The sequence below is a fragment of the Tinamus guttatus genome, unplaced genomic scaffold (genome assembly GCF_059628265.1).
Source record: "Tinamus guttatus ecotype Peru unplaced genomic scaffold, ASM5962826v1 Tinamus_guttatus_pri_ptg000070l, whole genome shotgun sequence".
In the NCBI taxonomy this organism is placed as follows: Eukaryota; Metazoa; Chordata; class Aves; order Tinamiformes; family Tinamidae; genus Tinamus; species Tinamus guttatus.
This window is the reverse complement of record NW_028288604.1, coordinates 937,169-957,704: the sequence shown is the minus strand read 5'-3', so window position 1 is coordinate 957,704 and position 20,536 is coordinate 937,169. Positions and strand designations below refer to the sequence as shown.

Below are 20,536 nucleotides of genomic sequence, written 5' to 3'. Positions count from 1 at the left end.
CTTTCTTATTTCCTCAAACATTATGCTACCCACTTCATTTAAAATAAATGAATCAATTTCTGGCTACCAACTATGCAGTTGCTGGGCTCTGGAATTACTACTACCTGTCAAAATAAAATAAGAAAACAAGAACTTCAAAGTTTGCATAGTTGTTGCATGCTTAGAGACTATGCACCAAAAATGCAGGTGCAATGACACTGAGATAAATGCCAAAATATTTCTTCAGGATTGCACTTCCAGACTTAGTATGTAAAGACGACTGTCAGTTTTGAAAACTTGACCAGACAAATTACTCTTTAATATATACGTATTCAGAGACGTTATTCTAGAAATCATGGCAGATGCCTTTAAAATGTTATTTTAAATACACACTTCTGAAACCACTTCTACAGCTATATGAATTTTCTGTAGCCTCTATAATGCAGTGAAAGCTAAGCAGCTAATTCTACTCATGATTTTTTTCCCCGGTAAAGCATTAAAACTGCAGATCAAGTTACACAACTATTTTGGCACCACCAGTATAGCTGAACACAGTAGAAGATCTCTGTTGAACCAATAACTATATATATATAAACAAACATAAATGACCCACCCAATGACATTACTTATTACATAAAGCAACTGTTTAGACCTTAATATTTGAAAAGCAAGGACTTCAATATTGAGTGGCATGTCTCAAATCCTGCTGTTATGCAGCCAAGTCTCTGGACTGTAAAGGCAGATACAGTCTTTTATAAATCTTGGTATAGAAATGACAGAAGCCCATTTTGAAAGAACATGAATATATACGTAAGCTCATATAACTTGTATGCTTTGCAACCAAGATCAGCTTTGTTTTTAGAAGCTGTTCATTTGACAAGGTGTAAGTAAGTTTAGGCCTTAACAGGAATTATAATAAAAAAGTTAAAATAATAATATTGGTTTTGCTAAACTTTAAGTAAATTTTAAAAACTTATAAGGCCACTCACTAACTACACAGAACCATAATTTAGTGATAAACTTGCTTTTGATAGCACTGATTTATTCTGTACAGCACTGAGGATGTTGTTTTCATTCCCACTTACCCAACTACTTCAGCTCAATGAACTGTTCATTCAGAAGCCAGCAGTCGGGTCGGAGCCAGAAAAGCCAGATTGCCATCCCCCAGTGCACGGATTTAAGAAAGGAGGCACAAAGACCAAGCTGACTATGAATACAGCTATCTAGGCCTACATAAACCAATCTTGTTTCTGTGAATCTATGGGGTCATTGCATCCAAGAACTATACTGTACATTTTGACCAGAGAAAAAGAGCCCCAAACACAGATTCATGTTTTGGCGAAATAAAATATGAAAAAGGGATATGCCTGATGCATTTAGTAGCCAGTCCTGCCGGTTAGCAAGACATACAACCCAGTTTAATCCAAAAATGACAGACATATGCAAATTAGCACACTGCAGTGGCTATGGGCAAGAATCAACTACTTAAGGAAACAGTTACAAAATCACAACTAAAATACAGCTAAAATCAACCCAAACAATTCATTTCCAACCATTCCGCCTTTTCAAAATGTGTCTGTTCCAAAAATAATTGAGAGCAGTGCGTAAACAAACACTATTACTTTCACCAGATTTCCTGATCGCTAAGGTCATACTAAAGCTATGGAAGCGATTTCTGCAAATTTCCGCAGCCTGAGCGTGAAATAACTTGGAAAGTGTTTTACGCGTTGTGTCATACCCAATGTTAGTGAGGAAAGGGCACGTACGAGAAATCAGAGCAAGGCACAGGCCTGCAGGGTAAAAGCAATGACTTAACCGTAGCGTTTATTTTAACAGCAGAGCTAGCCCGCAGAAGTGTGTTTGGAAAAAAAAAATACTCGGCAGGATCTCTCGCATCAGGAAGGGAAAAGAAAAACGTCGAGGAAAACGGGAGGGCACCTGCACACACGGCCGCTCCAGGGACGGCCCCGAGGCCGCGGAAGCGGCGGGCAGAGCCCCGCGGCTCCACACAGTCGCGCTCCTGACAGGGAGAGGGAGCTGCGAGCGGCACCGAGCACCCCGAACACCCTCCGGAGACCCTCCGCTCCCCGCTCCGGCGCCCAGGACGGGGGAAAACTCTGGCGGGGCTGCAGGGCACCAGATAAGGAAGGAGAGGGAGCTTGGGGGCACCTCGAGCGGGGGCCGCGGAGCACGGGGCCCCGTCACGGCCTCGGGGCCGCCGCCGCTGCGAACAAAGGGCCTCTCGCTGAGGCGACGAGCGGCAGAGCGCAACAAAGGCGCCCGCGGGCCGCGAGCGGCGGCAGCGACCCGCCCGCCCCACCGGGAGCCGGGCCCGGAGCGCTAACTCCGGGCCCCCCCTCCAACGGCCGCGCCAACCGCCGCCAACCGCCGCTCCCCCCCCGCCCCACACACACACGGAGCCCAGGGCGGCGGGGGCGGCGCCGCTGCCGCCCGCCCCCCGCGCTGCTGCTCGCCGCGGGGGAGGGGAGCGAGGCGGGCGGCGGGGGGGAAGGGAAGGGACGCGGCGGCCCGACCTGGCAGAGCTGCTTGCAGTACTCGGTGGCCGCTTGCACGGCGGGCTCGGCGCTCTCCCGCAGCGCCGTCTCCAGCTCCAGCAGTCGCTCCCGCAGGCGCCGCAGCTCCCGGAGGTCGCCGCCTTGGCCGCCGCTCTCCGCTTCGGCCTCCTCGTCCGCCATCTTCGCACCCCGCTCCGTCGCGTACGCAGCCCCCCCTTCCCCCCCCACCTCCTCCGGGCCGGGGCCCCCCCCCGCGCCGTTCCAGGTCACGTGATTACACAATGCCACGTTCCGGGGAGGGGTCACGTGCAGGAGCGCGCGCCGCCCCCGCCCGGCCCCACCGCCCGTCGACTCGGCTCGGGGGGGGGGCGGGGGGCGCGCGCGCGCCGCTCCGTCACGTGACGCGGCGCCACGTGACCGTCCTCCCCGCCCCGGCGTTTTGGCGGCAAATGGCGGAGGTGGCCGCGAGGCCTCGTGGCCTCGTTCCCCTCCGGCGGGCCCCGGTGCGGCCCGCGCCGCCGCCCGCCCCTCGGCGGGCCCGTCTGTGCCCCGAGGCGCTCTGGGGGCGCTGTTGCGTCCCGGGGCCTGGCACTGGGAGGCTCTGTGGGCCCCCAAGGGACCTCCCCTGTGTCACGCAGGGGCTTGGGGATCTTACTGTGCTCCACGAGTGTGACAAGGAGTGGAGGTTGGGATGGAGTGCTGAAGCTGATGGGGAGGGTAGGATGGGCCTTGTGGGGCTGCGTTGGCTACTGAGACATGACTCGCTGTCTGCGGCCCTTCCCACATGTGAGCGGCCTCGGGCGCCCATGGCTGCCTCGTGCCCCTTCAGCAGGGAAGTAGCGACGAAATGAAGCCTCTTACTGCAGTGACATCAGTCTGTCGGGGCTGCATGATTCTATTGTACCTCTTAGCCAGCTCCCGCTGAACTAATCTGCTCATTTTCCATCACCTGGAGAACTAGGAACATCTGGGAACTGTGCCCTAATTTAAATTGGGTACTGCTATCTGGAAAAGATTATAGCTGCAGACTCCCCAAAAGGTTGTACTCAGTCTTGTCCAGGCCCAGGTTTAATGTGATGCTCTACACCCACTAACTAGCACGGCCGTTGAGCTGGCATGATGGTGCTGCCATCTTTTCTTGTAGGGAAGCGAATGTGGCGCTGTGTGTGTGCTGCGCACGGCTGGAAGCTGCAGTGCGGGATGGAATGGACACGGATTGCGATGCGGGAGAGAAGGGGGTCCTCTGAGGTGGCAGAGCCCTTCCCCCGTGTGCAGACATTTGTAGTGACAACACTCAATATGCAAAAATATGGAGACCTGGTCATAACACTAAGCCCATATGAGGTGTGTCTTTAGCTTCCAATGTAAGTAATCAAGTAAATATATCATTTGCAAGCCTAAAATCCTTTGCATTTCTGATTTATAGTACATGTGAAACCCATTAGAAGCAGATAACTTTTTTTTTTCCTCCAGCTTTCCTCTCTGATGCTTATTTGGATACCAGAAGTATCTGACAGGTTGCATGTATTCCTCACTACCACATGTGCCACCTTGCTGCCTGTTACACCAGTACTAGAAACAACTACTATAAACAACTACTGCAAATACTAGAAACAACAACAAACAAAGACCTATTTAGTCTTTCTAAATCGCTTAATTTATCTGTATGAGCTCAGGTAGGATCTCCCCTGGATAACTCTTGCAGTCCTATATTGTATTGTTTATAATTATTTTCACTTAAGGGTAAACCACAATAGCCAAATTCATATTCATGGTCTGTCATTGTTTTAGCTTGCTGTCTTGTTCTTCCTTGCCCAGAGGGTTTTCTGAATTGAGCACAGGCCAGGAAGGAAGGAGAGACGGGGAACATGAGTTTCTTGCTTATACAAAAGGTTAGGGCTCAGCGATGTTAGAGTAAGGGTTGTTTGTTTTGTTCTCCTCAAGATCAAATGGAGAGGAGCCTGTCCTTCAGCTGTCCTATCTTGAAGAGGCTGTGCACTAAGGCCTGCAGGGCATTATGCAAGGGAGGATTCCTGCCTTTAATCACAGTTAACAGGCAGTTAATTGCTAAGCTTAAACGTAAGAGACCTGCAGAAAACAGAGTTAGTACCTGGAAGGAAAGACAGCGAACAGTGGTATTTTAAGGGTTTTTTTTTTTCACCTTTTTTTTTTTTTTTCCCTTGGCAACAATGCTAATGTGCTGACAGCCACTGAGGCAAGTGTAGCTGTGACCTGAAGAACAGGGGGAAAAAAAAAAAAAAGTGCTGAGTATGACCAGACTCACCAGACTCCAGAGGCTGTGGGATTCATCTCATCTTTAAATCCTGATAGAAACTGCAACGTGGCAGGCAGAGCTCATATAGATAGAGGTGACAGGAGAGAAAAGAGATTGCAGAGGGAAGAGGAGCTTTTCAGGGGTTCGTTAATTCCAAGAGCTTGTGAGGCAGAGAAAGAACGTGAATGTAAGATGGGACAGAGTGACAGGAAAAATGTAGTTAAGGAAGGCACTTGCTATGGTGGAAAATGCAGAGGAAGAACAAACGGAAATACATGATCACAAAGAAATGGGAGTAGGAGGAAAGACAAAGAGTCTTGCAAGAAAAAGAGAGGAAAAAAGAAAAGGTGAGAGTTCAAGAGGAGGGAAAAAAATGACAAGATGGAAGAGGAAACAACCTAAAGTTCATGCCAGTAAAAAGATGGAATTCCTTGTTAAGAGGAATTGACTGGCTTATTACTGGGGTGTGTCAAGAATAAAAGTTTAAGATAAGAACTTGTGGCTGAAAAGCTTCTTCCACATCAAAAATTCCTTTGGGGTTCCTCCCTTTTGCTGCTTCCTTGCTGGACCTACTGTTTCTGTACTGTAGTGTTTCCTTAGCTCTCCAGTTCTCATGTCTCATATCAATCCATGCCATTTAGTTACAGAATATTGTATGGCTCTTAAGCTACTTTAGTTGTAGGTTTGGGGATCCTAGACCTGATTAGAGTTAGGTGAGAGGAAAAAGGAGGATCCTGATCTAAGTTCCCATGTGAGATCGTGGGGTGCTTACCTTTCAATGTCTGGAAATAAATTTAAAATAAGAAACAAGTTTGGGAAATGCTTGTGTTAAATCCAGCTGTTGGTTTTAAGAGACTGGATTAGAAAGAATCAGGTAAATAGGAACAGCTGAGGTCAGAGAGGGAAAGCAAGGAGAAAAGGTTGGAATACTGATAATCTGATGGATGTTAATCTCATAGGCTACACAGGAGGACTATACATCTTCCAGACTGAATGTTGTGCTAATAAGAAACAACTGTGTAAAACACAGTTGTATGTTAATAACTAAAAACTGTGATGTTGTTAGTATATCTTTAGAGCCGGGGCAACAAAATCAGAGTGATTAAAACTCTCTCTTAAACTAGGTCTTTTAATAGATAATAGGAAATAAGGAAGGAAAAGTAAAGCAGTTGTGGTGTTTGGGAGGGAAAAAGGGACTTTGGGGTTCAAGTCTATAGAGAAAGAGGTTTTTGTAAGACTATTAGAGAAACAGGACTCGGAGCAAATTAAATTGATAAAAGTTCTTAATTTTAAAGGTCAAACAGAAATCAAGGGAACTCTAGATAGCTACATTTAGATGGTCAAGGACATATGTATGGAAAAAGCTTGGCATCTATTTAACGTTATCTACAAAAATATATCTAGAATTTATATCTCAAACAAGAGAGACACTCAGTCCCAACTGGATAGAGAACACTTCAAAAGGGGTGTTGGGAACAAATAAAAGCCTGGAAGGAATTGAAGAAAACGATTGCTTAAATATTAAGAAATGTAGGGATGAAGTGAGAATTGTCAGAAGTCCAGCTGAGTTTCCTTACAAAGGAAATTAAAGCAGCATTTAATGAGAAAGAAGATAGGAAGATGAAAGTTACCGTGTTTGAGATGGAAGCAGAAAACTTATTGTATACTCATCAGAGACATCAGAAGATCTTTATTCAGCTAGGAATTTTCATTAATGATGTAGGTACAAAATCTGAGTTGGAATAATGAAATTTGCTGATGACGCAAAACGGTGAGACATTTTCGATGAGAGGCAGATCAAGACTCGATGACCTTGAGAACCTAAATAATACAATGGGATTAATTTTAACACCGTAAAGTGCGAGGAGACTGATGATACTTTCTGCTAGCAGGGAAGGCTCATCAGTTCAGAGAGACACTGGAGTAGAAAGCCCTTATTGTATTAGTTGAAGATAATTAAGTCTAAACCTGATCAGCTGCAAAATAAAAAATAAGACATGACAGGTCAGATATTTCCAGTAGATACTGAGGATAAAACATCAGTCTGCTCTCATCTGAAAAAAACATCTGCAATTTTGGTCACTGTTCTTCAGAAAAGATTAAGTCAGGTGCAGAGAAGGGCTGTGAGGATGGTCAGTAGGCTGGAGAATCTGGTTTAGGAGAGGAGGAATAAAAATGGTTTGTTCGTCCTAGTGAAACAGAAGGTGAAGGGTTATGCTTCCAGTCCATGAATGCTAAGGGGAGTAAACACGGGAGAAAAAGTTACTTGGACTATAAAAGCTGAGGAAAGTGGCTGAAGAAAAATTGGTATTAACTGACTGTTGAGTACATTTAGGTTGCAATGGACATAACTATTATGTTAATAGTATTTTGAGGGCACATATATGAGCCTCTACAATATTGCAGAAGCTTTTTAGAAATGGTCGACTTGTACAAGGCAGCAGTAGAGGATCTGATGCTGAAAATTGATTTCAAATGAAAAATGAGCTGCAAAGGAGGGAAGAAAATTAGTCCCGTGTATTTCCATCTTTTTCGTCGATGCCAAGGGCTTCAGTGAAGGCTGAGGATATTCTCACCTGTGGTCAAAATCATTTCTGTAAGTCTGTGTATCCCTCAGTAATTGACATGGTTTAAGTGTTGCTTGCCAGAAGAGAAATGTGTGGAGAGTGTGGTCTGCAGGTTGTCTTCTAGGTGAGCAATCCCTCTCAGTGGGGAGGAGGAAAGGAGACAGTTTTCTAAACAAGCTCTTCAGCTTACGTAGAAAACCTCTCTATCCCAGAGGGAGCAAATTGATGAGGGAGGGCAGGACCTTTAAAAATAGAGACTGGGTGGTGGGTTGAACATTCAAGACTCGAAAGGGAATCTCACAGAGAGTTTCAGAGCAAATTTATAAGCAGGGCAGGGGTTACATTCTCATTTTACATAATTAAATACAAACCATAATACTATTGCTTGTAATTAATGATGCCTTCCTACCTTTTCATCTTAGGAGATCCCTATAGAAATGTTTGGTTTTGTTTGTGTGCATGTGTGTAAGAAGGAAAGAGCTGTATGGGCATCAGAGTAAGGCAGTTTTGCCCTTTTTTTTTTGGGGAGGGGGTGCAATTTAAAATGTCTGTCAAAATTCTGTTAAATGTGAAGGAAGCGCTTGCTGGTTGATATGAGGGGGTGTGTGTGGTGGATTTTGTTTATTTTGTTCTGTTTTTAAACTGCCCCCGCTTGTGATCTGTTTCTGATCCTGTGCAATTTGGCTCTTTTATAATAATTTTATTACCTAGTAGTGAAACACAGCTCTTTGCTGTGTTAAAGCATAACAACATATTTATCTTAGAAAGGAACGTGTCTTTACATTTTTGAGCAAGTTAACGCTGAGAATTAAAAGCCTTTCGTGTAATGTAGATCCAAGTGTCAACAGAAGGAAAAAAGTACAGCCTGCAAAGGACAGGAGAAGGAAAGTAGAGGGATGGATTTTAAACATGGGAAGCGCAAATGCTCTGTAATCCCTTCCCATTCTCTGACTGATGATGAGCTACATGTACTGCCTGTTACAGCAGTATTGATTGCAATCAGATGATAAAATCATGGCATAGAGAAAGAAACCATTGCAGTGAAAATGAAAAGATGGAAATGTAATAAAATTTTTGATTCAAAAGTGATTTACTGGAATAAAATGAAAAAGAGATTCCTATAACAGCTGAGGGTTAGTCATGGGAATAACAAAATGCTGTGAGAATATAATCATTTCAAAATAAAATTTTTTACGAATTATATATTTATCTTCACCAGCCATCCTGCACTTTGCATCAACATTCCTAATGCTGCAAATTTTCCTCACTCACAGCTTTAGCTTTACTTACAATTAATCCACTGGTATTATAGTGATGGAGATTCTTGCTGGAATGCATTAACTTCCTCCTTTAAATCCCCCCTGAGGCAAACCACTTGAAAAATATTTCCTTTGTCTAGGACACACAATTTAGTAGCTCACTTCTTACCCTGAGATAGCAGTTCTTTTGCAGTGATTTATGCATGCTATTCAAATACAAAACTGCATTAAATTATGTTGCATTAAAAGATCTGAGACGTGCTTTCCATTACTTAGGCACAATTGTATAAGGAAAAATGTAGGTCTGATCATGTGTGCCATGCTTGCAGAAACACAGAATCACTAAAATGTGAAGTTAATACAGTCGAGTAATTTGGCACTTACAGAGGCTGCCTGCAGACTCATGGATGACTCTATGTTTACATACACCTTTGATATTGTTTATTAACAAATTTGGTTGGCTGATCTGTGCCCTGTTTCAAAAGAAGGAGATAGAAGCTTCTGGAGGGGGAGTTTCACCGCCTCTGAAATGGCTGGTTTGTGTTTTGAGATCCTGACTGAATGTGTCTGTAAGATCCAACCCAAATCCCTGTTGCCGTTTTGGCTGATCTTTGTTCCTCCTTCAATTGTCCTGGTGGAACAATGGCCGCCAAATCTTTTGTGGGAACTTTCTACATTTTGGAGTGCTCTTCCTTGATCTCCTCAATTCTAAATTTACTCCTTTATCTCCAAGCTGTGTAAGCCAAATTCCTTCAGCTTTCCCCACAGATCCTATTTCCTAAACTCTTCTTGCTGTAGTACTTCTACCCTAGTGGATTGTCATTATCTTTCTTAGCGTATAGTGGCCAGTCCTGAGCACAGTAATCTCACTGGGGCTTTGCCAGACCTGAATAAAAGGGAATAATTACTCTTTGTGCTATATATTACATTGTTGACTCTTTAGTTTTTGATCTCCCATATGGTTTTCTGCCTACAAAGGCATTTCCTATTCTATATTTAACTTTATTCTCTCATTAGATTTCTCTTTCCAAAGCGTACCGTTTTGTAATTGTCTTTTTTTAATATATATTTTGTCTGGTTAATTTTTGTCTGCTTTCGCATTTTTGAGACTTACAAATTTTAATGCTGTTTTCATCCTTGAAAGGAGTTTGCAACTTTCACCAACCTGATGTCATCATCACAGCTCACTCTGCATTTCCCTATCCAAGTAGTCAATGAAGTGGTCAAGAAAACTGGCCCGGGGATGAACTCCTGGGTGTCTCCTCTAGAAGCTGTCTCGATTGGACAGAGAACAACTGGTTACTGCACTATAAGAACAAATTTTCAAATGTTGAGCACCTACCAGTTTGCTAATTACCTCTGAAACACGCTGTCTTGGCTGAGGAACATGCTGTGTGGGACAGCGTCAAAAACCCATCATTGTCGAGATGCATCATATCTGCTGTTTCCCACTTATTTGCTAGAACAATTATCCTGTCAGAGAGGGCGATTAGCTTCAATTGATAAAAGTGTTTTCTTGACAAACTCGTTCTGACTTTTTAAAATTATCCTAGTCTTTGAGGTATTTACAAATTCTTAAGTAAAGAATTTGTTCTATTCCAAGGGATAAAGGTTAGGCTGACAAGTGTAGAATACTCCATGTTCTCTATCTCTATTTTAGAAGTATGTATTGCATTAATATTTTTCTAGCATTTAAGGTTCTTCTCCATTTGCTGTTATTTCTTGAAAATGACTGTTAGTGATTCAAAGGTTACTTCAGCAAATGCTCTGAGCATTTATGGTAAATTTTGTCCAAACCCACTAACTTAAGCACCTCTAACTTAGTTTGGTATTAGCATTGCAGGATTAGGGCTGGGCTCTCACTTATGCTTGATGATCTTGACTCTAGTAGCCTGATTCCTCAGTGTGTGCTCAGTGTCAAAAAATGTGCTAAACAGCAAAGCACGTGTGCTTATGCACAGCCCTGCGCAACCAGCAGGAAAGTACAGGCTTAAATGCTTGGGAGATCACTGGGACTTAGTACATTGCAGAAGTTAGTGAGACAACACTGCGAACAACCCCACACTGTTAATCTGGGACCTCCTGCAGTCTGTGTTTGTGGGAGCTGCGTGAAGCCTGGCAGGTACGTGAGCTCTTGCTCCATTGCTCTGAGTTTGCTGCTGTCTCTCTTCTTGTAACCTGCTTTCAGATTCTTGGTACGTGCAGTACTGCCCTGAGAAAAGTGGCAAGTGGTTCAAACAGCAAAGGAAGAGGTGGCATGGACTTAGGTAAGCGGCTAAAAAGTGAGTTCTTGAGCCCGTGGGTCTTTCTGCGAGCTTTATCAGGCCAAAACGTAGGCACCTGTGGATGTCCACATCTGAGCATCAGTGTAGTCGACATAAGGTCTAAAAATGTTTTTCTTCTACGTTGATTCTGAGGGAATCTACCCAGCCAGCTCAGGTGTCTGTACAGCATTGCAGTTGTCTGCATTTGTCAGAGACGTTTCAGAGTTAGGCAGGTGAGTTCAGCTGAATGTGCAGCCCTACCTTCAAAAAGATGAGGTGCAAGGAAAGTATCGGCGCATGTCCATGATTGCTTTCTTTTCATTTCTCTGCCCTAGTCTTTCATCTGCCTTCAATTTTATCTTGTTAGACTTTAATTTGCTAGACTGATGAATCACTTTCTCCATGGTTAGTGCTTGCTCGTTCCTCGTTTGCAGAAGCTACTGATTGCAACTTCGTATTTAGGGCTTGCTTGAGCGGGAGGGGAAGCACGTAGCATGTACACTCCTTTTTGCAGGCATTTCACAGACCACCTTCCCGATAGCTTGTTACCCGCCAGTGGTTCACAGGCAACTGGCTAAATAATGTAAATTGAAGGCAGCTCGGAGGACGTTTTGTGGAGCTGTTGGTACATTCCAGGAAACTGAACCAATCACCCGTTGCTTTTTCCCTGTCCAGCTAAATTGCACAGAACAATTCTGTGGGCTGTGCTCTCGGGAATACTGATCGTGTGACTATGAGTCCTCACTAGTAGTTTGCTTAATCCAGCCACCAGTTCTTCTTAAAGTGCTGTACTACAGGTACCAGGGCTGAAAAGGCTCCCATGAATGTTGCCTCCTCTGTTTCACGGCCCGTTAAGGTAACGTTGGCGGAGAGCTAAAATTTGAGCTTCAGCTCAAAGACACCAGCATTGAGCTTTGCTCAACCCCTCTTTTCCCCCTCTGAGAGAGACATTTTCACACGTGACTCTTTAAACCAATAAATCAATGGCAAACTAGCAACCTTATTTGTTTCAATGAGTCAGTTCTGCAGCGTATCAGTGGCAAATCTTGTTTAGCTGGCCAGTGCTCTCTGCTGCTCCCTGGTGCACTGAAGCTCTGTTTAAAGTAACAAATTCATAGGTATGCTTAAGCTTGGTAAGGCAAACCAAAAAATTAACATTTATTTTGTACTGATGCTATATTGGGTAGTGTATGGTACTAGCCAATAGGCAGTATCACAAAGTAATGCTGTTTCTGAATTTCCTACCTAAAATTTTAGATACCACATTTTAAATTTTAAGAAATTCCCTCCCCCACCAAAACAAACAAACCCAGAAACTGTATTCTCATGAAAAACATGTGTTTATTTAACAAGTGGTGGTGTTGAAATGTTTCTATTAGCGTGCTAGCCAACTGTTCTGCCTGCTTTATTGGAATAGTGCATAGTGTGCCCAGTGGAAAAGAAATCAACATCCTGGAGTTGTGACTGTGGCTTTAGGTGAAGAAACTTGTGGCACTCATCAGAATTGTTTCCCACCAGTCTGAGCACCTGCCTGCGCCAAAGACTGCAAAAACCTCAACCCACATTTCTGTGAAATCCAAACAAGTGCTGTTAAATGCATTTTGTATTAGTCTGTGAGGTCCTGTGTGCCTGTGAGGCTCTAGGTCTCTGTGAAGCCATCCCTACTTGGGAATAGCTCCGAGGAGGCTGTTACTCTTTTGGCAGTAAGCTTGCCATCATAGCAGACATCCTTTGAAAGGATGTGGTGCATTCTTACCATCGAGAAAGCTGAGTATTGGTATTTAATAATTATATAGTCTAGGAGTCCTAGTCATGGATAATAACAGTCTGAGTAAGCAATTCATCTTTTTTTGGTTAAATACCAAATAAAACAAGAGATAACAGATGAACACAAAGGGAAAAAATACAGGAGGCAATTAATATTATTAAGATCAAATTTAAATTTTTCTCTCTTCCTAGTGTGCTGGGATGGGCTGTAGCCCAGAGAACCCGGAAAGAAAGCAAAGACCTCATCTTATCTAAGTGTAAAAGCCTGAATGTAGCAGATTCCTTGTGTATTACTCATAAGGTGGAAGATATGTTGGCTTGGATTCACCTGATCAAGTGTGGACATCTAAAAAGTAACTAAGTCACTTTTCCTGCCTCCCTCAAGTCAATGGAGAGAAGTAGTTTTGTCCATCCTCTGGAGAGGATGCTAAGCTAGATTTGATGAACTGTGCCCTGAGCTTGTCTGATTCTTCGCACTGAATGCAGAGGTAGCCTGGACAAGCAGCTTAGATATACCCCAAATGTACTGCACGTGGATAATGGTGGGGGAATTGAGTCCTGCTGTGGTATCTTTTCTCCTTCTGTGCACTTTTGCAAGGGTCAAATATAACCTGCACCTACATTTCTTGACAAATAACACAGACCGTGCATACATGCAATGAAACATGTGCTAACAGTCCTTTTTGGCTGAAAGATGAAGTTAAACAGAACTGAAAAGCTTAAATAGCACAGATTGTTATAAACTCATTATGCCACTGATTTAGGCCAGTAAAACACTTGTTTCAGTCCAGAAACTTTCAGGCTTTCCTGACAACAAAATTTATTACTGAAGCGCCCACAGAAACTTGCATGAATAAAACAATTCCTGAGTGCTGAAGTTGGGTGCAGTGCACGGAAGCATTTTCCCATGTCTTGTTTGCATCTGGAAAAAGGACACACGCTCCATCTAGGCCGTTTGAACTAGGAGCTTTTATTTAATCCTTTCTCAGCTCATTTTATAATCTGAGCACAAGAAATACCTTGGACCACAAAATAATGTAAAATAGCATCCTCTCCCCCCACTACACTGATTTTCCACACTTCTTTGTTGTTTTCTCCTTCACCCCAAATACACAGCTTAGCCCTTTGCAGTCTGCTTACACAATCCCTTAATTTTACTTTGGGACGTTGTTACGATTCATTGCAGGTGCTGTAACAACAGCCAAGCAGCATTGTTGGAAGAGAGTGGCTGATAACTCCTGCTAGTGGCTAAATTTCAGTGACATGGGAAATCAGCTTTCTATACCCAGCTTTCAAAGCACCTCAGGATCTATGCTGAAATGTTATTATGTAAATATAAGCCATATTTATTCCTCAGAAGTAATTTTTTGGAGATGGGTAATGTTAGTAGGCTTTACTTTCCAATCTGGAATTAATTATAACACACTGGCCCATTTTCGATGTTCTGAATCACTAACACTGATAATCAAGTAGCACATCATAAGCTTCCAGAATTCCTTTTTTTTTTCTGAATGTTTTTTCACAAATATGAATCATGTGCAATTTCTCAAGAAGGCTAAGTGGGTATATGGGTATATAAAGAGATGGCTGTTGATCAAAAAGAAGCGTTGTGAGTATAGAATCTTATTTTCTATATAACATAGCCCAAAGCATCAGTTTAAGATCTCATGTCCTCAGAAAAATACCTGGGTATCTCCTGCTGCACCTGGGGTGAAGAGAAAACGCTGGAGGGAATGACCGCGCTTCTCCAAATCCTGCAGCAGACAGAATTCTTGGGGAAAGGAACCTATTTTTTCCTTGCTTTGGGGCACAGGAGCTTGATCAGATATTCAGGATCATGAGAAGCGTCCACTGCTCCCTTGGGCAATGCCTGGCAGCTCCGTTAACTGTTAGGTCTCCCTGTGGGTTTCCTAAGTGCTCCTGGAATACAGATGAGTGTGATGAATGAGTTATACTCAGCCGAGTGACCTGACTGTCAGGTTTCTTTGTGCAGTGACAATAGAGACGGTAGCATCAACCTGGCTACAAACCTTTTGCTAATAAAACAGAAATAACTGCTTTCTTCAGAATTCATTCTCCAGTTATATCTAGTGCGTGCTTTTTAGTATTTTCAGTTATTTTCCAGGGTGAAGGAGGGATGTGTTTTTTTTATTACCAGCACTGTAGGCTACTTCTTGCTTGCAGCAATTTCATTAGATTTTTATGAACTTAAATTTTTTTTTCTGCTTTCATCTGTAAAAGCAAGAAATACAGTTCTATGGAAGGTGAAAGCAGTTTGCAGTAGAAATCTCAGGTGAAAGAAGAGATGAGTCAGCGTTTGCAAGAACTGATATTCGGGGCTGGAGAAAGTTAATAGCTAATTGTACGAACAATTATTTCTGTATTGGATAATGAGATTTGCTGAAGCTGCTAGTTGTATGAATGAGATTCTGCATTATTGATCAGGCATCTTTGTTTTACTGGACTGGAAGTCTACATTTCCCTTTGACGTGGCTATTTCTGAGATCTAAACCTGACATGCAATGATAACATTCATATGGTAAATACATTTTTGCATTAAAAGGGCTAAACACTGTAGTATGTTTAAAGCAAGCCCGTACTATCTGTCTATTGTGAGCTACCCTTATATTTGGGAATATGGTCACTGATGTATTCAGTTAGATCAATAGTCTATTTAGTTGAGTATTTTACCTCTGTTAATAAGCACTTAATGTTTCAGCAGTCTAACCTACCTAGTTGTTTTAATTGAGCAATGTTCTGCACAGAAGGAATACTTCCTGACCTTGTGAGCTGAATTAGTCATTATAGGAAGTGCAGTTACTTTTATTAATTAAAAGTAAAGAAAAAGAGTATTGAAATACAATATTTAAACCCCTCGAGGTCAAACCTACACGTTAATGCCATTTTGTTTGCTGTTCCACAATACTCTGGCAGTTGTAATATTATCTATTCTAATTCTGATTAAAGGAATTGGATTTCAAATAAACCTATTCCTAAAAGAAGCACGAAAATGGGACTAAGTAGAAGTGATCATCCTGTTAGTAACCATAATTTATCTAACAATTTGCCATGGTTAAACACTTTGACCTTGATAAGTTAGAATAAAAAAGGAAAATAAAAATGTAGGTATTCCTTGTAATCTTCTTTCTTTTCAGAAGTGGAATTTTTAGGTTTTTAGTTTTCGGTTCACTTTAGTAAAATAGTGATTCTTGCACATATTTCTGAATTTTCCTTCAAACTCTGAAATTTCCTTCAAAGACAGAGATGCATATTAGAGAGCCCTTTTTACACTATGGTTTTAGAACAGAAGAGGCTTTACAGTCAATTATTTATGAGCATTAAGTACTGAAAGCTTTATTATCTCAGAATAGTCAATGTTTGGCTGAAGCTTGAGAACACCAATAGCTAATCTAAAAGTCCTGATCCAGTTTCATTTAAAATAATGACAGAACTCCTATTGATTTTAAGTGAAGTAGGATGAAGCCAAAATGTGTGGTTTTGAGGGATAATTTTAGACAATCTTCTGAAAGCATCTGTGAAATAACAGAAAACTTACCTTTTGTTATCTGTATAATACTGTACAGCATATTTCAGCAGGCAATAGCTGCTTATTTTAGAATGGTTTATGTCTGCATTTTCCATTTCCTTGGAGAGTCTCATTTAAGTATCTATCTACTGAGCTGATGTTACTCTCTCTGAGCACAGAGAAACAACAGCTAGAATAGTGATGAGCAAACTTGAAAGGAGATAGGAGACTCGGTAAAAGACTGAAATATCGGCATATTTTCAGACCTTGTTAAAACCTGTTTTTTTTTTTTTTTGGTTTAATGCATTTACCTTCTTTGTTGTTGTTCTTGAATCCCCAGCAAATCTCTCTGCTTGTTCCTCAGTCTAGTATGCGATGCTCTTGATCATTCTGTTGAGGCCTTTCATAGTGGTTTGTCTCTAGCAACTCTGATAGTTTGTCAATGTCAGTCAAGAGCAGTTTGCAGTATTTGGGAGCTTCTGTCCTCTGTTATAGCTTCCATTCTCAGAAGGAAATCTTGTTTTCTGAATTTGCACAAATTACGAAGAGTGGTTTTTGATTGCATTTAGAAAAAGTTCTGAAATGTGATTTAATTGTTATTTAAAAAGTCCTTCCAATCTTAACTGCTTATGCTTCCAAAACAAAAATCCTATCAAAACTACATTTTAACAGATGTGCATTCTCATTTGCTTGTCTCAAAACTGCATTTTAGCAGGTATGTATTCTCATTTGCTTGTCTAAAAATTTCTTTTTTGCCACATTTCTGGTGAATACGATGACAAGAAATAAGAAAAGTAGGTGTATGCTCAGTGCTGTACTTTACTACAGCACAGCAACCTTGCATGGCCAGTATTAGAAGTGGTGGAGTCTGAGGGTCTGCTTAGTGTCTGACCACACTTTTGTTTTGAGATTGGGTTCTATATATTGGTACTGTGAAGCTGTTATTTCTGAACAGAAGAATTTATTTTCTGAAGCAAATGAGCCTTTCACATCCTAGCGTTCTGCTGGGGTTGGGGGCTGCCCTGCAACTGCTGAGCAGCAGAGAGAAAAGCTTCTGTCTAGTGGGGAAGAGGCAGTGTCAGGAAACAGCTTCTGGATAAGCAGATATTTCTAAGCAGGGAAGTAGGACAGATACTCGGAGACAGCATCTGGCAGAGGAAGCAAAATGAACCCTCTTTTCCACAGACAGAGAAGGAGGTGTAGGGATGCAGTCCCTCAAGAGCCAGAAGGTCTGAAACTCCCTAATATTTAGGTGCTGAGCTCACGCTGATTTTTTTTTCTAATCTCAGAATGTTTATTTTAAGCCACTTAATAGAATCTTTGTCTAATTCATAACCATAGTGGCATCAAAGAAACTTGACATTTTTTGCCTGTTTTTTTCCCTTTCCAACCTCAAAATGACTTTTTCTGCTATTAGACCTAGAGAATAAATACTTGGCAAAGCATGCTTGGTGCTCTAATCTAACATGCATGCTTAGCTGTCTTTCCATCTCTATACTTATAAAGGCCATAACACAGTAATATCAGATTATCAGAGAAAAAAAGGATATCGCTAAGTGATTTAGGCAAACGCTATTTAATATTTTTTTGCTAAAATAAGTGAGTTACATTCTCTCATTTCTTATTCAGTCACACATTAAGACAGATTTGACCAAGTATTTTTAGTTAGAGATTTGGAGCGGCTAAAGAAAGAAATCCTCTTAATAAAAATGGGAGCTTTTTTTTTTTTTTTTTTTTTTTTTTTTTAAGCTGTCTTTTATACCAGTGTAATTACATTGACTTTCCAAGGTTTCTTCCTAATGCCTCCTTATATGAAAGAAGTATCAGGTTGTGGGCATTTTTATTTTTCTTTATGCTGTACAGGTAATACTATCGCTGTACTTAAATTCTTCTAATAAAGGAACTATTTTGCGTAACTTTTCCTTTTTGCTAGTTGATGATACACTACAATATATAAGCAAATAAGTACCAAATAGGAATGCATAATGCAGTGCCTATTTATTTTCCTGATGATGAAGATGATAGTTTTCTATCCTTTGAGAAGTATCACAAGTCAGGTTAGGTTTCCCATAAGACTACAGAATGAGTTAGAGTTCCTGAAAGGAACAGGACAGAATTGAGTCAGATGTACTCTATAACTTTCAGCAGTTTTTGTTATCTTTTGATTCAAATGACAAGGAATATTAAGCTTCTATCTTTCAGGGGAATATTTGTCTCTTTTTTTCCAGTAGTTTTCATATTTCAACCAGCTTACATTTTTTAACATGCTTTTGTTATTAACTGATAGAAGGTTGTAGAGGGGAAGAGAGCATCTTTTATTAGAGAGAGTGATGTAATTGGAAAAAAGCAGACACGTTTGGACGTATAGAAACCCATGATCAGCTTTGAAACCGAAGGCAATTTCAGGACGAAAACATAGGCCAGGGACAATTGTTTTGACTTTAACTTTGTTGTAGAGATGAATTGGACAAATGGAGGAGAAAAAGATATCTGAAATTCTGTAGCAGGTAAGGTAGGTAGCGAGGCAGAGATGATGAGGTGGTTAGTCGCAGTGGATCATAAAGAGGTGCTCGTGGTAGATGGGAATAGTGAGGGATTTTAGAACATGAAAAGGAAGAGATGCTTATGGTAGATGGGAACAGTGAGGGATTTTACTCTAAGCAGAGCTTGATGGAAAAAAATCTGAGTGTGGGGCTGTTGAATTTAAATCAGGAGCCACATGGGCCCGTTAGCTGGACATGACTCTGGGCTGCCAGCAGAGGTGGTGGTTCAGCTTTCGGGTGGTCGTTGGAGCACTGGAGCAGGTTGCCTTGAGAGGTTGTGGAGTCTCCATTGTTGGAGATATTCAGAAGGTGTCTGGACAGGGTCCTCGGCAACATGCTGTAGGTGACCCTGCTTGGACAGGGGAGTTGGATGAGATGGTCTCTGGAGGCCCCTTCCAACTTCCGTCACTTTGATTCTTGCAGTAGGTGTCTGTCCTCACTCCCTGTCTTGGGCTAGCATAAACACCCGTGTGATCATCCGGTGGGCCACACTGGGGAGGTGGTTTGGCCTAGCCTTTTTCTTTTCTGCTGTGGGATCTAGCCAGGTGCCTTCATTGTGCAGCTCCATGAGGCACAGCTGAAAATGGGATGAGAAGACAGTGCCCGGGAGGAAGGCAGCACTAAGCACCCTGGCAGCGCTCCAGGCTGCTGCCAGGCTGAAGTACTTGTGGGATTGTGGCCTGACATTTGATGAGAGTCAAGGCAAGGGACAAGGAAACTGAATGGCAGAAATCCAGGTACATGGGATTCAACAAATCCAGCTGTACTCTAAAATTTTGAAGAGACTAATTGGATCAAGAACCAGAGTCTCATTTTCCAAAGGACAAAATGAGCTGTTCTGGTCTGTTTCAATATCCTGTCTCCGACAGCGACCAGAAGTAGGTGCGTAAAAAGTAATTTTAAGTCTTTAAATATTTAGGAGTTTCCTAGAGTTATAAAATATTTGTACGTTTCGAAGGGTAGGAATTAATTCACCTGATAAAGGCATCTGAAAATTAGTAGTCCAAGCTAGTTACTGTAGACTTCCAATCATGAAAAATAGACCTTCTGAAAAAGTGACTTAATCTCTTACAGAAATAGGTGTTTCTGCCTTCTTTTAGGGCCTGTGTGGGGCCATTGACTACACAGGCAGCCTGGAGTGACTAACTCAGATTTAGGCAGTTAGTTTTTAGGCATCTGAGGACATGTGAAATGATTCTCCCTCAGGTCTCCATGACTGGAAAATAAATCCAGCAGGGATGATCTTGAGCCCTGGCCCGGGGCTGCCAGGGTGTGTTCCCAGCTGGACCTGGGATGTAGGTATCCAGCTGGATGTAGGAAAGGGAAGAGCTGAGCGGCTCCCAGCTCTGCCCTGCTGCTCCGTGCCAGAAGGCAGTGTGGGACCTGTTGTGTTTTAGCCAGCTTCGATGCAGCCCTTGTCACTTGGAAATTGGGACTTCAAGTCTCTTAAGTCTTAAAAGTCTGAACCCTGGTGCAGTTTTGAAAGTACCTACATTGTACTGATTGTATTCTGAGAAGAATATGAGATTCTGCAGAAATTCTTATCTTTTAAAAAACGTAATCCTTCTATATTTATCCAGGCATTCATTCTCTGGGCATTAAATTCAAATGGAGATTATTCTTTTTAAATGTTTGGATAGATCTATGCTATTCTTTATTTTTTTTATTCACTGCTAAAATAATATCACTGCTTTGGAAATGTGTTATATTCTTAAACTTGATAACTTTTTTTTTTTTTAAGCATCAGGAAACCTTTGTAACTCTTTTTTTTTTTTTTTAAAGAGATTCATTTCACTGAAAACTGCAGCAAATTACTAGATGAGATATTTGAGTTCCCCAG

At 42.0% G+C, this 20,536-nt stretch overlaps 1 protein-coding gene across 1 annotated transcript in view; it reads right to left on the bottom strand.

Annotated features, from left to right (window-relative positions):
• ZNF292 (zinc finger protein 292) overlaps window positions 1-2,816 on the bottom strand; it is a 52,593-nt gene extending 49,777 nt beyond the window's left edge. The window contains exon 1 of the mRNA XM_088519758.1: window positions 2,514-2,816. Coding sequence (XP_088375884.1) covers window positions 2,514-2,675 — 162 coding nt within the window. The 5' untranslated portion in view covers window positions 2,676-2,816. The remainder of the gene's footprint in view (window positions 1-2,513) is intronic.
• Between the last annotated feature and the right edge of the window lie 17,720 nt (window positions 2,817-20,536).